At 43.1% G+C, this 14,717-nt stretch overlaps 1 protein-coding gene across 1 annotated transcript in view; it reads left to right on the plus strand.

Annotated features, from left to right (window-relative positions):
• The first annotated feature begins 11,020 nt into the window (after positions 1-11,020).
• LOC120674766 overlaps positions 11,021-14,717 on the plus strand; it is a 61,596-nt gene continuing 57,899 nt past the window's right edge. The window contains exon 1 of the mRNA XM_039955894.1: positions 11,021-11,185. Within this exon, the coding sequence (XP_039811828.1) occupies positions 11,021-11,185 (165 nt within the window). The remainder of the gene's footprint in view (positions 11,186-14,717) is intronic.

Below are 14,717 nucleotides of genomic sequence, written 5' to 3' on the forward strand. Positions count from 1 at the left end.
TATGCCTGTGGCAACACACGGGCTATTACCTACTGTAGTCTAGTATGCAATTGTGCATCAGAGACAAAGTCTCACCAATATGGTTGTGGCCTGAGGTAAGAGGTCAATGAGAGTATGGTGAGAACTCCAGTGTGCGAGCATGTGAGGTCTCTAAGCATGCTATGGCCAAAGTCAAGAAGAAAGTAGGCTGCAAGCCGAAGAGGAACAGAAACACATTACATCCTCCGCAAAAAAAAAATATTATTCCTAAAATTTTAAGGGTCCAGGATAACCTGTAAACACATCTCACCTTACCTCACAACTACCAAAACTTGATCACTTCGCTTCATATGACTTGTTATTATGTTGTAATTTAAAATTTGGTGGACGGACATCATGCCCTATGTTCATGAAGTTGAGTATTAAATGATATATTAAGGGCAAGATAGTCAGCAGATGCTAACTAACCAACATTAAGAAAAAAATAAATCTTGTCCAACAACCGCAACTTTTAGGCCATCCATCTCACACCTCTCTTCGGCTCGATCCAACCGTGGCCCGACTAGAGCGCCGCGCCGCGCCGTGCCTCCGCCGCTTGACTTCAGGCCTCAGCTCCACCACAGCTGCCCTCGTGGCCCCGCCTTGCCACCGGGGATAGGGGATGTGTGTTGACATTTTTTGGAGGTCAACACTCGAATGCACTTGCTTGTGCAGCGCGAGAAGCATGCTGCAACACCTCCTGCGTAGACTGGTCAGACCAGTTATGAGAAGCGGTCAGACTGGTTTCACCGGGCAGACCGGCAAAGGACCAACGAACGCTCGCTCGCCTGGGAAGACCTGTCGGGGCAAGCGCATGCAGGGTTGTTATAGGATCGGCAGGCCATCTAGAACGTCCTCAATCAACGTAGAGACAAAGTAGGAACAACAAGAGATTGAATAAGCTAGAAGAAAAGATAAAAACATAAAAGATTCTGTATTTGATCGATAGGATCCCTTCAATCAGTCGTGGCCCTTCATATTTATAGGGTACGAAGGACTTGGCCCGTAAAAATCCTTTTGCAGATCTAAATCTATGAAAATCCTTAATTATATTCAGATTTTGTATTGGACCGGTCAAACCCACCTGTCAGACCGGTTGGCCTTAGGTGGACTGTCCGCCTACAGACCGCGGACGATTCGCGGCTTGGTTCGGATGTCCGATCGTGGAACTCTAATGTGAATAGGCCAAGACGTTTGGATATCCGAACATCTCTCTCACGAACTTTCTGCCTATAAGAATCACGAACTTTCTACCTATAAGAATCGTAAGGTATGCGGATTCGGACGTCCGAACATGAACTCCACTGTGACCAAGCAAAAACGTTCGGATGTCCAAACTTGTGGTCGCGGATGGTCCGCTACTCCAGACTGGTCAAATCGCCTGTGAATACAGGTTAGACATGTTGCTGCCAATTTTGATCATCAACATATGCGCCCCATATTTTTTATGGCAATGCTTGCATGCCAAAAAATAATCTTCAGGACCAAAATTGTCTAAGAACAATGATTAACACTTCATCGGCCATATTTCGTTCCGAGGACGATAGACACTATCAGCCATGACTTGCTTTATTGAAGTTGATATTGAAACAATCTGCTTAGGCTGCCATACTTTCTTTGTGGTTGCTGACTTCATTGGCACAACCTCCACTTATTGTTCCATTGACTCTTTCAAGTGAATCCGTTGCAGCCTTCTTTTTTGAGTATGAGACAAACCTGAGGGACGCCACCTTGGCTGTAAATACTTTAAGTCTTGCTTCATGTTCTTCTCATCCTCCTTGTTGCAACCAAGATTGCTTTCGACCAGATTATTGCTAGTAACAATCGGTCTTTGTGAAGTACCATAATTTGGATATGTAGAAGGATATTGAATGAAATATGGCTGCATATACATGCTACCATAGACCAAAGGGGTATAATAGCAAGGATACGACCAAAACTAGGGAACAACTGGCTCACCAAATGAATATGGCACAACAACATAATTACCTTGACGTGAATGAGAATCTGGTTGCTCACGATGTCCTGGTGATGGCTTCATATTCTTAGCTTGACTTAGCCGCCTACTCTGCTTTTGAGTGGCTCCTTCCTTCTTATACTTGGCCAGTAGTTCCTCAAAACTCGGCCTTCCCTCCTTCTTGTTCCTAAGAAGTCTTGCAGAACCCCTAGAGGGGCCGGTCAGACCGGTCTTTGCAGATTTGGAGCTTCTCTTCAGTCCTTGCCCCCCGAGCGTTAAATTTTTTTGATGAAGTTTTAAGGAATTTCTTCACTAGAACTTCCTTGTCCTGTTTCAAAGGTACAGATCTTGCTTCACCAACTATTACATTTTTCCTCTTTGTAGGTTCAGATCTTTGTAGAACTTCCTTGATTTCTTAGGATTCTGCAATTCAATAGTTTGCAATGGGGAAGGATTATGATCAACTTGCATTTGTGGAACGACCAATCGACCTTCATTAACGGCCGATTGAATTTGTCTCCGAAATATATTACAATTGTTAGTTGCATGAGAAAATGAATTATGTCATTTGCAGTAAGCATGCCGCTTAAACTCATTAGGTGACAGGATAGCATGAGACAATTTAATGTGTCCTCTCAATAATTCATCAAATATGCTATCACAATTGGACACATCAAAGGTAAACTTAATATTATCTTGGCGATTTTTCTGAATCAGCTTGAGAGAACCACAAGTGCAAGGTTTATCGCTAGAAGGCCATATAAACTCAGCAGAATAAACATCTTTACCCTCACTGTCTGAACAATTTGAATCACAAGCAAGTGCATAAACATGACGATTAGGCTTTTCATTGGATTTTTGCAAATTTCTAGCTTCATTAGCTCGGCTTTCATTAGCCAGAGCTTTTTGCAAAGCTTGACTAACATCTAGAAATTCTTTTCGATATAGCTTCTCTTTATGAAAATCAAGTAAACCAGCAAAAACTAGATCAACCAAATCTCTATCAGAAATTGTAAAACTATAGCATCGGTTTCAAATATCTCTAAATCTTCTAATATATTCAAAAATACCATCATGCAACTTCTGCTTAACCGATGTAAGATGTGACAATTTCAATTTAGTTTCATCAATAAAGAAATAATCATGAAATCTTTGCTCTAAATGTGCCCAAGTGTGAAATGAAGTGGGTGGCAATGAAATAAACCAAGTAAATGCAGCACCGATAGAGATAAAAAAAACAACCTCAATTTGTAGATATCACTAGTGCTAGCTTCACACATTGTATAATAAATTGACCTATATGCTCTAATGTAGTTCTACTATCATCACCAGTAAATTTAACAAATTTAGAAATTTTAAACCCCTGAGGATATGCAACATACTCATATTCATCAGGGTATGGTTTCTGATATGATCAGCATTTACCTTTCGGATCTACACCAAAAGTTTGTCTAAAGATCTTAATAACTTCATCTTTAGTGCTGCCAGATCCAAAATCTTCGGCCCTAGGCCAATTTACAGTAGGTGTATCATAGGGTTGAGAAAAGTTCGGTGGTGCAGGAATATATTGCAACGAACTTGCCAACCCAGATAGCGTATTTGCATTAGGTGTTGAGCTATACAATGTTGTATGATGTGGTATTGGCTCATTATTTCGGGAATGCTGGTTAGCCGAATTAGTCACCATAGCAATAGTAGTTGGAATTTTTTCACTAGCTGAACCGCCCGTTGTCTTATCGGTACTAGATGTAGATGCATGTTTACCATTACTGATACCGATAGACTTCATACCACGATTAGCTTCTATTTGGCTAATGTGATCATCAAACATACTATGAATATTCTGACCCACAAATTCCAACTTATTATTCACATGAGAAGCAACAACATTATCGATCATATTAGCTACTTCTAAATCAAGAATAGGCTATTTACTCCCATCGAATTTTACCTCAAATTGTGAAGAGTCGAAGGTGACATTCTTGAGCTTCATGACCTTCCCTTGTCGATCGCTGGAGAAGTGCGATATATAATGCTTCATGGCTTCTTTCTCACATCTTTGGATCTCCTTCTCACTTTGTTCTCTGATCTTCTTCTAGATGTCATCAATAGCTTTCTGATGCTCGGCCGAAAGTTGCTCAAAAGTCAACCTCTGGATGTTGGCGACATCTAGGTTTAGGTATATTACCGGCTATAGTATCCGATTGATTTTTTCTTTTCCCTAGCGGAGTCACCAAAAAGTATGTTGACATTTTTGGAGGTCAACAGATGAACACACTCGCTCGTGCGGCGCGAGGAGGAGCTTCCTGCAGCACCTCTTGTGTAGACCAGTCAGACCGATTATAGGAAGCGGTCAAACCAGTTTCACCGGGCAGACAAGCGAAGGACCAACGAATGCTCGTCCGGGAAGACCCGTTGGGGCAGGCGCACGCAGGTGTAGGATCAAGAACACCGACTAAAGGGGGGTGAATAGGCGGTTTAAACTAAAATCACAAACACTAAAAAAATTAATTAGTAATTAAAAGAGAGCTCTATGTCAAGCTACAACTATCACTAGTTTGGTTTGCAACCTAGGATGACAAGGCACAATTCATGTACTAGTAAAGTAAAGAGCTCAAGTAAATTGCAATAAATGAAATGAGCTAGAGAAGTAACCAAGTTTGACACAAGAATTTTTTTTCGTAGTGTCGATGACTTGCCGGTCACCCCTAATCCACGTTGAGGTGGATCTAAAGAGTCAACCGCTCCTCTATCAAGAAATCTCTTGATCCTGAGCCGGCTTGAATCAATGAACTTCTCCAAACCTCGATTCCACTAGAGTTGCTCTTCACCGCTCCGGCAAGGTGAGCACAAGAACCTCTCACAATCAATTTCGGAGCGCCTCAATAATCTCCTTGGAGGGCTCCACGAAATCACATTCTCCAAGCCCTTTAGGGAGCAGCAACTCCCAAGAGTAACAAGTCGATGACGCTTGCTTGAAGATTTCTTAGTACCACAAAGCTCAAACTCTTCATGCAATGCACTAGGAAGCTCTCACACTCACAAAGATGCAATCCCTAAGTAAAGAGTGAGGGAGAGAGAGGGAAAAATCAGCCCAAGTATATCAAGTAAGCTTTCAAAGTGGCCAAGAGCAGCCTCTCAAGGCCGGGCATGGGATATATATGGCCCTCCCCACAAAATCCAGTCGTTACACTCTAAACTCATGAAAACTGCGCAATCGCCGACAATCAACAGTTCAAAAACCGGACTGTCCGCCGTTCAAAAACCGTGAGTCAGAGTGCAATGATTGCGTGTCAAAAATGACCGTTGGAGCCCTGGCGGACCGTCCGCGCCCTAGGGGCGGACCGTTCACAGTACAAAGTTTTTGACCACCAGAGACGATCGTCTCTGGACATTTTTGACAAATGACCGGCGGACCGTCCGCACCCTAGGGGTGAACCATCCGCTGTTCAACATCTCAGCGCATATAGAGGCAACCATGCCTCTGTAAAGATTTCAGATTAGAAGGGCGGATCATCCGCCCACAAGGGCCGGACCGTCCACCCTTGACATTTTGCTCCTTACAGAGTCAACAAGGTCTCTAGAGAACTTTCTAACACAGGGGCGAACCGTCCGCCTAGTAGGGTCGTACCGTCTGCTCTACAAATGTTTTGCCCACCAGAGACAAACATGTCTCTGGACGAATATATCAGAGAGTGGTGGACCGTCCGCCTATCTAGGCCGGACTGTCCGCACAAGGCAGTCAACACAACTTTTTGAAACTAAGTTTCCATTTTGTCAACCGTTGTTAGCCCTCATGCATGCAACAAGAATATTTGAGCAAAATGGGACTAGAGAACGTTCATGCAAAGGCACAAAGACCCCCTCTTGATAGTACGACTATTTTTTCTATTAATCTGGTCAATTTCATCCACTAATTGCCTTTTGACCGGCAAAAATAGAAAAGCCTGATGTTATACTTTTGCCTTGAGCTTATGCCTTGCACATCATCACCAACACATTCCACGATATCAACAAAACCTCATTCATATATGGACTAACCTATGCTCATCATCTCAAATGAAATCGTTAGTCCATAAACATTGTCATTAATTACCAAAACACAAACTAGGGGTCTAGATGCTTTCAGCAGGCTTGTTCTAGGATAGGCAGGCCACCTAGAATGCTCTCAATTGACGCAGAGACGAAGGAGGGACATCAAGTAAGAGATTGGAAAAGCTTGGGCAAACAATAAAAGGATAAAAGATTCTGTATTTGATCAATTGGATCATTTCAATCGGTCATGGCTTTTATATTTATAGGTGGGAAGGAATTGCCCTGCAAATTTTTTTATAGATCTAAATCTATGAAATTTTTTAATCATACTCGGATTCTATATTGGACCGGTCAGACCCACTGGTCAAACCGGTTGGTCTTAGGTGGACTGTCTGCCTACTAACCATGGATGGTCCGCGACTTGGTTCGGATGTCTGATCGTGGAACTCTACTGTGAACAGGCCAACGCGTTTGGATTTCCGAACATCTCACTGCCGTAGTGGTGAAGCTCGGTCATAAATTTAGGTGGGGCAGAACCCAAGCCAATACTAGGGTCGAGATTTAATCTTACCTCGTAAGCGGCAAAAAGTTGCTGCTCAATTTCAGTCACCGAATGTCGTCCGTGTCTGTGCCTATAGGTTGCAGTAGCACCGTCTAGGGCTCCAGCACGGTAATGCTCCCCTGCTCTTTGATCCATCCACCTCCATGAGGCTACCAACGCAGCACAAGCAAGCTGTAACCATGGGCGAATGCAAGCGGAGGTGTAGAGCCGTCCTCTGACCTCTTGTAATCTCCACTTCTCCCTATCTTAAATTCTCCATGCTCTAGCTAGTTATGTGCGGGTGTGCCACTGCTGACTGTAGCTAGTTCGTCTGGCATCATCGAGACATCGGGTCAAGAGAAGCAACGGGGATTGGCTGCTGGGCCTTTTATTTAGTTCGGCCTTTGCCCTTGGGCCCTGTTGGCTATTGGATAGTGTTACACTCCTGGGTTGCTGTCTACGTTGGGCCATCTAGTCAGAAGGCCCAGACCATTCATCGGCCGCCCTGCCGACCACTTGATGGTCCTGTTCATCTTCTTCCTTCGGCGAGTCGTTAACGATGCGCAGACGGCCACCACGAACATACATCAATTGCTGGGACTTAGGGATGAGATGAGCAAGGGGAGAGGGGGTGTCACCGAAACGGCAGGTAGCCGGGGCAACTGCCCGACCCAATCGCATGAGGAGCTCCACCACTGCTCTGGCGGACTGTCCGCCTATGGATGGTCCGCGGATTCAGACATCCCAACATGAACACCACTATGACCAAGCCAAAACGTTCGGATGTTCAAACTTGCGGACGGTCCGCCTGTGGGTCACGGGCGGTCCACTACTCCAGACCGATCAGACTGCTTGTGAATACCGGTTAGACCGGTTGTTGCCAATTTTGGTCGTCAACAAATGTGCAAGCTCAGGGACGACAAACTCATTCGCGCTATCACAGGTAGGCGTGAAACATCTTCTGCACCGACAACTGTATGGGCAGTGGCGGACCCAATAGGTAGTTTGGGTAGGCTCAGGATGCAGGCTCCTGTATAACTTCCGGAAGATGTATAACCTATATATTTATAATCCCCATTAGTCCCAAATTAGATTCAATATTTTCAAAAAAAAAATAGTTCAACATTTAAGAATAATATATTCAACATCTTAATAGAATAGATTCAATATTTCTCAAAATCTAGATTTATATTTTTTTAATTTGTCTTTTTCGACGGCAACATAGAGAAGAAACCACGGAGGCGCAGGGGATGGGGCGCGCGGCCACAACGACAACATGCTTGGGCGGAGCACTGCCGTGGCGGCGGCGCGCGAGCGCAGCTACAGCGCGTTAGGATAGATGGACGCATGGGAAGAAGGGCGGGAGCGCGCGGCGGGGAGCTAGGCGTGGAGACGGCCGCGGCAGCAGCGCACAGCGGGGAGCAGGGAGTCGAATCGCGCGGCCAGAGGACGAAGACGAGGCAGCGGAGGGGCGGCCAGAGGAGGAAGACGAGATGGGGGTGGAGCTAAATCAGATGGCTAGTAAGTATTGCAAGAATCTCAAACAGTGAAAGAAGGGTAGGAAAAAATCTTTTCAAAAGTATATAGGATTCTCAAGCTCAGAACTAACCTAAATTTTGATCTGAAAGTTTTGAAAAAAAAAAGTCTATTTTGCCTCCCTCGACTTTAGGTCGAATCTGCTTTTCCTCTCTAGACATGAAACCATTCGTCCAGCCTCCTCAGACTCATGAAACCGTTCAGATAATCTCCTTGAGCGGTTTGCGGCTAAGGTGGCAGCACTTTTTCTCCTTTTATTTTATATTTATTTTGACTGAATCTTTGAAAAATCATAGTAAATGAAAATATTAGAAAATTAAAAATTTAATTTTTTTGGACTCCACATAACTAGATCTACGCAATGAACATATTATATGGTATATTTTAGAACAAATTTTTTGCTATAGTTTTGGATATATGATTTTCTGTAATTAATTTATAGCTACAATTTTTGTCATCCAATTATTATAAAATTCTTATGGTGGGCTAATCATTATATGATTGAGCTATAGTAAAAAATTTATAATTATTGGATCATGTTTGGCTGCCTTTCATACTTTTGGGGAACTTCCAACTATCAAAGAAACAGAAAACTAAATTAAGAAAATAAATAAAAGAATATTTTATTATATGATTGAGCTATAGTAAAAAATTAATAATTATTGGATCATCTTTGACTAAGCTATAGATTTATTTATATAAATCTAGATAAATCTAGATAGATCTATAGATAAACCTAGATAAATCAGTAACTCAGTCATACATGATCCAATTTTGTTGAAATCCACATAAATAGATCCACGCAGTGAACATATTATATGGTATACTCCAATACAAATGTTTTGCTGTAGCTTTAGATATATACTTTTTTATAATTAATTTATAGCTATAGTATCATTCGTCCGGTTATTGTGAAATTTATATGGTGGGCTAATCATTATATGATTGAGCTGAAGACTAAGCTATAGATTTATCTATATAAACATAGATAAATCTAGACTGATCTATAGATAAATCTAGATAAATCAATAATTCTGTCATACATGATCCAATAATCATAAGATTTTTACTATAGCTCAACCATATAATTATTAGCTCACCATAAAATTTCATAATAATTGAACGATAGAGACTGTAGCTATAAATTAATTATAGAAAAGTATATATCTAAAGCTACAACAAAACATTTGTACTAAAGTATACCACTGCATAGATCTATTTATGTGGAGTCCAACAAAATTGAATTTTCTATTTTATGTTTTTATGATTTACTATGATTTTTTAAAAATTTAGTCAAAATAAAAGTAAAAGGAAAGGCGAAAAACTGCTTCCACCTCCAGCTCAAACCGTTTAGGGAGGTTATGTGAACACTTTCATGAGTCTGATAGGGCTGGACGAATGGTTTCATGATTTAGGGAGGAAAAGCAGATTCGGCGCAAAATTAAGAAGGAAAAAAACTTTCTTCTAAAATTTTTAGTACTGAGATGTTTTGGTCCAGATTGGATAAAACAGCCCAACAATCAACCTAGTCCAACTCTGAGTCCTTTTTTTCTTTGAAAAATAACTCTGAGTCTGTCACTCATACCTCAGCCCACGTGCGCGCTACCAGACGTCCAACTCCCCAACTCCCGTCCCACTGCCGGCCGCTGACCACCAGCGCCGGACACCACCGTCAATCCCACGCCGCGCAGTCTCGACCCTTGACTCCTGCGTCCCGCCGAGCGTTGGCCCCTGCCTGGGCGCACCGCTCCCCCGCTCCTGCCGGCCGTCGGGTGCCTGCCTGGGTGCCTGCCTGCCTGCGCTGCTGCCAAGCTGCTGCGCAGCGACGCCCAGGCCCCAGGGAGGAGCAGCAGCCTGCAGCCAGCAGGGGGAGGCGCAGGCATGGCCGCCTGTGGAGGCCGGGCCGCGGAGAGCAGCCGAACAGGCCGGCCCGAGAAGACAGCAAGGTGTCAAGGAGCCATACTAGCGAACCAAGGTGAATAGAGGATTGACAAATCCATTCACAATTTTTTATTACTTATGGTCATGAATTTGTGAAAAAATAGAAAAATGTATAGATGTGTAAGCATCCTTATCATTGTCATTTGCTACTTTATTTATTTCAGATAATCCCACTTTGATAGGTTGAATATTTTGTACATCTATTATCTATGTGTTGAATAATTTTCAAATTATGAACAATTTATGTTATCGGTTCTCAATTACATGCAACAGCGGAATGCATGTGTGTACTTTGAGCACTCAAAAAAAAAATTTGGCCAACATTTGAAATTTCGAATACCCACCGCCCAAATCCTGGGCCCACCCCTGCCGATGGTACTGCTGGTCCGTACTTCTTTATCTCTCACTCTAATCCATTGATTCCATTTAGTACTGGTTCCATTTGTATTGTTTCTGAATTCAGACATTGAGTGATTATTTGAATATTTGGTGCATCCATTTGAATTGTTGTTGTGTGTTCTTGATCCTTAAATTGGCATTGATTCTACCAGTGGCAATTGCAACTGTCGAAAGAGTATTTTTTGGATTGAATCTAGTGAAGACTTAAATGAGAAATCGCATGAGTGATGAGTTAATGAATGATTGTTTGGTCACTTTTATTGACGGTGAAATTTTCTCTGATGTAAGTGAGGTTGACATAATTCACACTTTCATGGCCACGAGGAATCATATAGCAAAAGCATTAGGCTAGACTAGTATTGTCATCTTCTATTTATGTAAAGACTTATTGATGCTGCAACCTTTTATATTGTAAATTATTCGAGTTCTAAACCAATTTGTCGAATTGAATGTATTATAGGAATTTTTTTACTTATGTTATTATAGATTTGATCATTATATACCATATTGTTACCAAAGTGCTATACAGATTGTGCTTTGAATTTCTTTTGTCAGGACTACCCTAGTTTCAATTCCTGGGTCCGCCATTGGGTATGGGCAAGAAGAATAGCGGCGCCTCAGCCAAGGCTGCCAACCAGGCCGTGTCGCTTCGCGAGGTGACCTCCAGAAGGACGTGCGTCGATGAGGCCTCAATGTTGAGGGTCAAGCACCTTCAACGGCTTGCGGCCTGGGCAGGCACGGAGGTTGGGGTGGGCCCGGTGTCGGTGTTTACCGCCAAGCCTGCTCAGGGATACCCTTAGCAGTAAGGTTTGTAGGTAGGGATCGACTGCTCTAGAACTCGATGGTGCAAGGAACACAAAGATTTAGACAGGTTCGGGCCGCGAGTTGCGTAATACCCTACGTCATGTGTGGTGGTTTGTATTGCCTTAGGTGTTGATGTGTTTCGAGGGGTCCCTTCCCACCCTTATATATCCGGGGGGACAGGGTTACATGGAAAGTCCTAGCCGAGTACAGATGGAGTCCTACTACAGAACGATCGGGTAGTTTCCTTTGTACTGCAGCTAGTTCTACGCTTGTTTGGTTAATTTACAAGAGAGGTAAGGTACATCCATGAGCTATTCCTTACTCTAGAACATTCTATGCCTATAAACAGTCCTGCTGCCCCGGGTCTGACAAGCCCACGAGCTCTTCGTAGCCGAGTCCTGCAGGCGTCGAGTACTTGGCTGGTCATCTTCGAGTACTTCAAGTGGTCAGAATATCCTTCTGGCTGCTTCCAGGCCTTCCTCCAGGTATGTCGTGCAATCCTCCAAGTACTTCCGTTTGCTTTGAGGCTGTGAGGTGCTCAAGCCCCGAAATCTTGATCATATATGGTGCACGAAGCACTCGCGCTCCATATGGAGTAGCCCCCGAGCCTTAGGTTGAATCACAGAATTAGGCTGAGGGTCACTTCAGTCTGTTTCTCTTCTTTATTTCCCAAAAAATTTGAAAAATAAATCTCTGATACATATATTCCGCAGCCCCCCGAGTCTTGAATTTAAATATCTCCATTTAGATTTAAGAATCAAAGTAAACTCGTGGTAAAATGGAAACTTTCCTGAAAAGGAAAGCATCCGTTGATATTCCAAATATTCACAGAATTGTCACCAGAGACCATATAAATCCGTCTAAAAACTTCTGAGGATTTTACCCCTTGAACTCGTGGCCGCCGTCAAACCTAGATTCACACTTGTCCCTTCTCAGTGAGATTCATAGCCCCTCTCGTAGCCCCCGAGTCAAAACTCGTGACTTTGAGATGGCTCCCAAGAAGAACAAATCCAAGGTTGAAGAGGAATCCGTCGCCAATATATCAACCGCTTGGTACAAGAGCAAAATGTCTGAAGCAACAGTGCAGGAATTGGAGAATTTGGGTGTCCTCCAGGCTCAAGGTGTGATCCAATGGCGTGCAGGGGAAGGAGAGGATTACCCCATGGAAGGTACCCTCGAGACCATTGTATTCCGTGACTTTGTGGAACATGGTCTTGTGCTTCCCGTATCGGAATTTTTCTATGCTCTTCTGCAGTTTTGGGGAATCCAACTGCATCATCTGATTCCTCATTCTATTTTGTATCTTTCCATTTTTACCCATTTCTGCAAAGCATTCCTTGGCATTCTTCTGCATTTTCACCTTTTCCAACACTTTTTCACCCTTGTCCCCATTCCGAATTCCACCAAACCCACCGTTGTCGGGGGTTGTGAATTAGTACTCTGTCCTGAGACTCGAGACGAGTACTTGGCTTATCCATCGGGCAAAGGAGTCTAGTGGAAAAAATTCTGGTTTCATGTTGGAAACTTCGAATCTCCCCTACCAGAAAGAATTCCTGGGGCCCCCAAGTCCAAGAGAGCTGGTCGAGTAAAGGACCTAGTGGCGAGCAAGTTGATTGCATCCTGAAAGCCATTGCTCATTTGAAAAATAAATGAATCACTGGTGATCATGTAGTCTTTTCTTTTGTAAGCCGTCGGGTCCAGCCTATCCAGCATCGGAAGCATCCCGCGTTCAGATATGAAGGCACACAAGACCCTACCAGAATGTCTCCAGAACCAATGACTCAGTCGGAGGTAGTCAAGAGGTGCTGCAAGGTACTCGACAACTTTGACAAGTCTCTAAAGCTTCCAACGCTCTTCTGGGCAAACAATCCTCCCGAGAATGCATGGGTATGTGGATTGAAAACCATGTCTAGTACTTGTAGTTAACATTTTTGATCTTCTGACGAATTCTTTGCTTCTTTTGCAGAAAAATTATAAGTCCTGGTATTGTATGCCTCCGACGTCTATAGATTCTGACTCTGATGGCAGTAAGAAACGGAAGGCAACTCCCGGATCTTTGTTGCAGAGGAAAGTTCCTCGTCTCGATGCCGGCCAGTAAGGATCTGATATTCTTTTGATTTCATCCTGTTTGCCATAGTTTTTAATTCAGAATCTTGCTTGGCTAGGATCCAATATCTCCCGGCGCATGAGAAGGAACAGATTCAAGATTTCCGCAACTGGGTGTCGAGTAGTTCAGAGGGAACTAGTCGATCAGCCCCTGAGTCACCTGTAATTGGGTTAATCGAGAACCCAGTTGCCGGTTTGCCAAATGTAGACATGGCTGGAAAATCAAAGGAGCCAAACCTTGAAGCACCTGATCATACTCCTGCGGCTGCTGAAGGAGCCTCCATTGCCGGTGGGACTGGTAGTAGTGCAGCTGAAGGATCGAGAGGTCCTACCATTCGACTAGTGCCTTTTCAATCTATGCCTCAGTCAACCCAGGAGGAGATGGCGAAAGAACTGTTTGATGATCCACTGCTGTCTATAGACAACGTGAAGAAGCTTGCTGATTATATGCAATGGAGCTTCAAATATACCAAGGTGAGTATTCTGTTGCTATTTGTTTTTCTCGAGTAGTTATTGACATCTGACCAGTCTTGCCTTGTATGTCATAGGATGTTGCCAATCAATCTTTCTTGAAGTCTCAGGCTTTGTATAAGACTATAGGTAATCGGAAAACCCTGGAGAACCAAAATGCCATGATTGCCAAACGACTGGATGAATCTCTTGCTGCTCAGAACAAGTTTTATGAAGCAAACCAATAGCATCATCTAGAACTTTGTGATATGAGGCTATAAATTAAGAGCCTTGAAGAAGAAAGGTCAAAGCTTCAAGAAGAAAATTCCAGGCTTCAAGAACAATTGCAGACTGCTCAAGCTTGTGAGAACTCGGTCTGTTGTCTTGATATTTGCTTTGTCAATAATAATTACTGAAATATCCTTCCACCAAGTTCTCCAGATGACCACGCTCGATTGGTAGCAGCAGCTCAAGTCCTTGTGGAGACGATTGATTCTGAAGAGGGGTCGTCAAATAGCAAGTCCTTGGTGGAGCGCTTAGAAGAAGCTCCCAAGAAGATTTTTGATGTTATGACAGCTACCTCCAAGAATTATCTGACCCATATGATAGGAGTTGTCAAATCTTACTTGTCTCAGTTTAATTTAGCTCCGATAGCTAAAGGAATAGCTCCCAATTGCTCTGATGAGAAATTCTGGGACTATTGTAAAGAATCAGATGTGATTGCTGAGGAAATTCTGAAGAATATGATAGAGTAAATTGCTTGTAACAACTCTTGTAATCTTCAGTAAGATTTCGTTGCTGTTCATAGCTTGTATCCTATTGGTGTGTCTTCAGAAGTAAGTTCTGATATCGTAGGATAAGTATGAACTAATCGATCAATCGAGTAGAATACTCGTATGGAGTAATCTTTAAAGTTAATCAGTTAGGATG

The sequence above is a fragment of the Panicum virgatum genome, chromosome 5N, assembly GCF_016808335.1.
Source record: "Panicum virgatum strain AP13 chromosome 5N, P.virgatum_v5, whole genome shotgun sequence".
In the NCBI taxonomy this organism is placed as follows: domain Eukaryota; kingdom Viridiplantae; phylum Streptophyta; class Magnoliopsida; order Poales; family Poaceae; genus Panicum; species Panicum virgatum.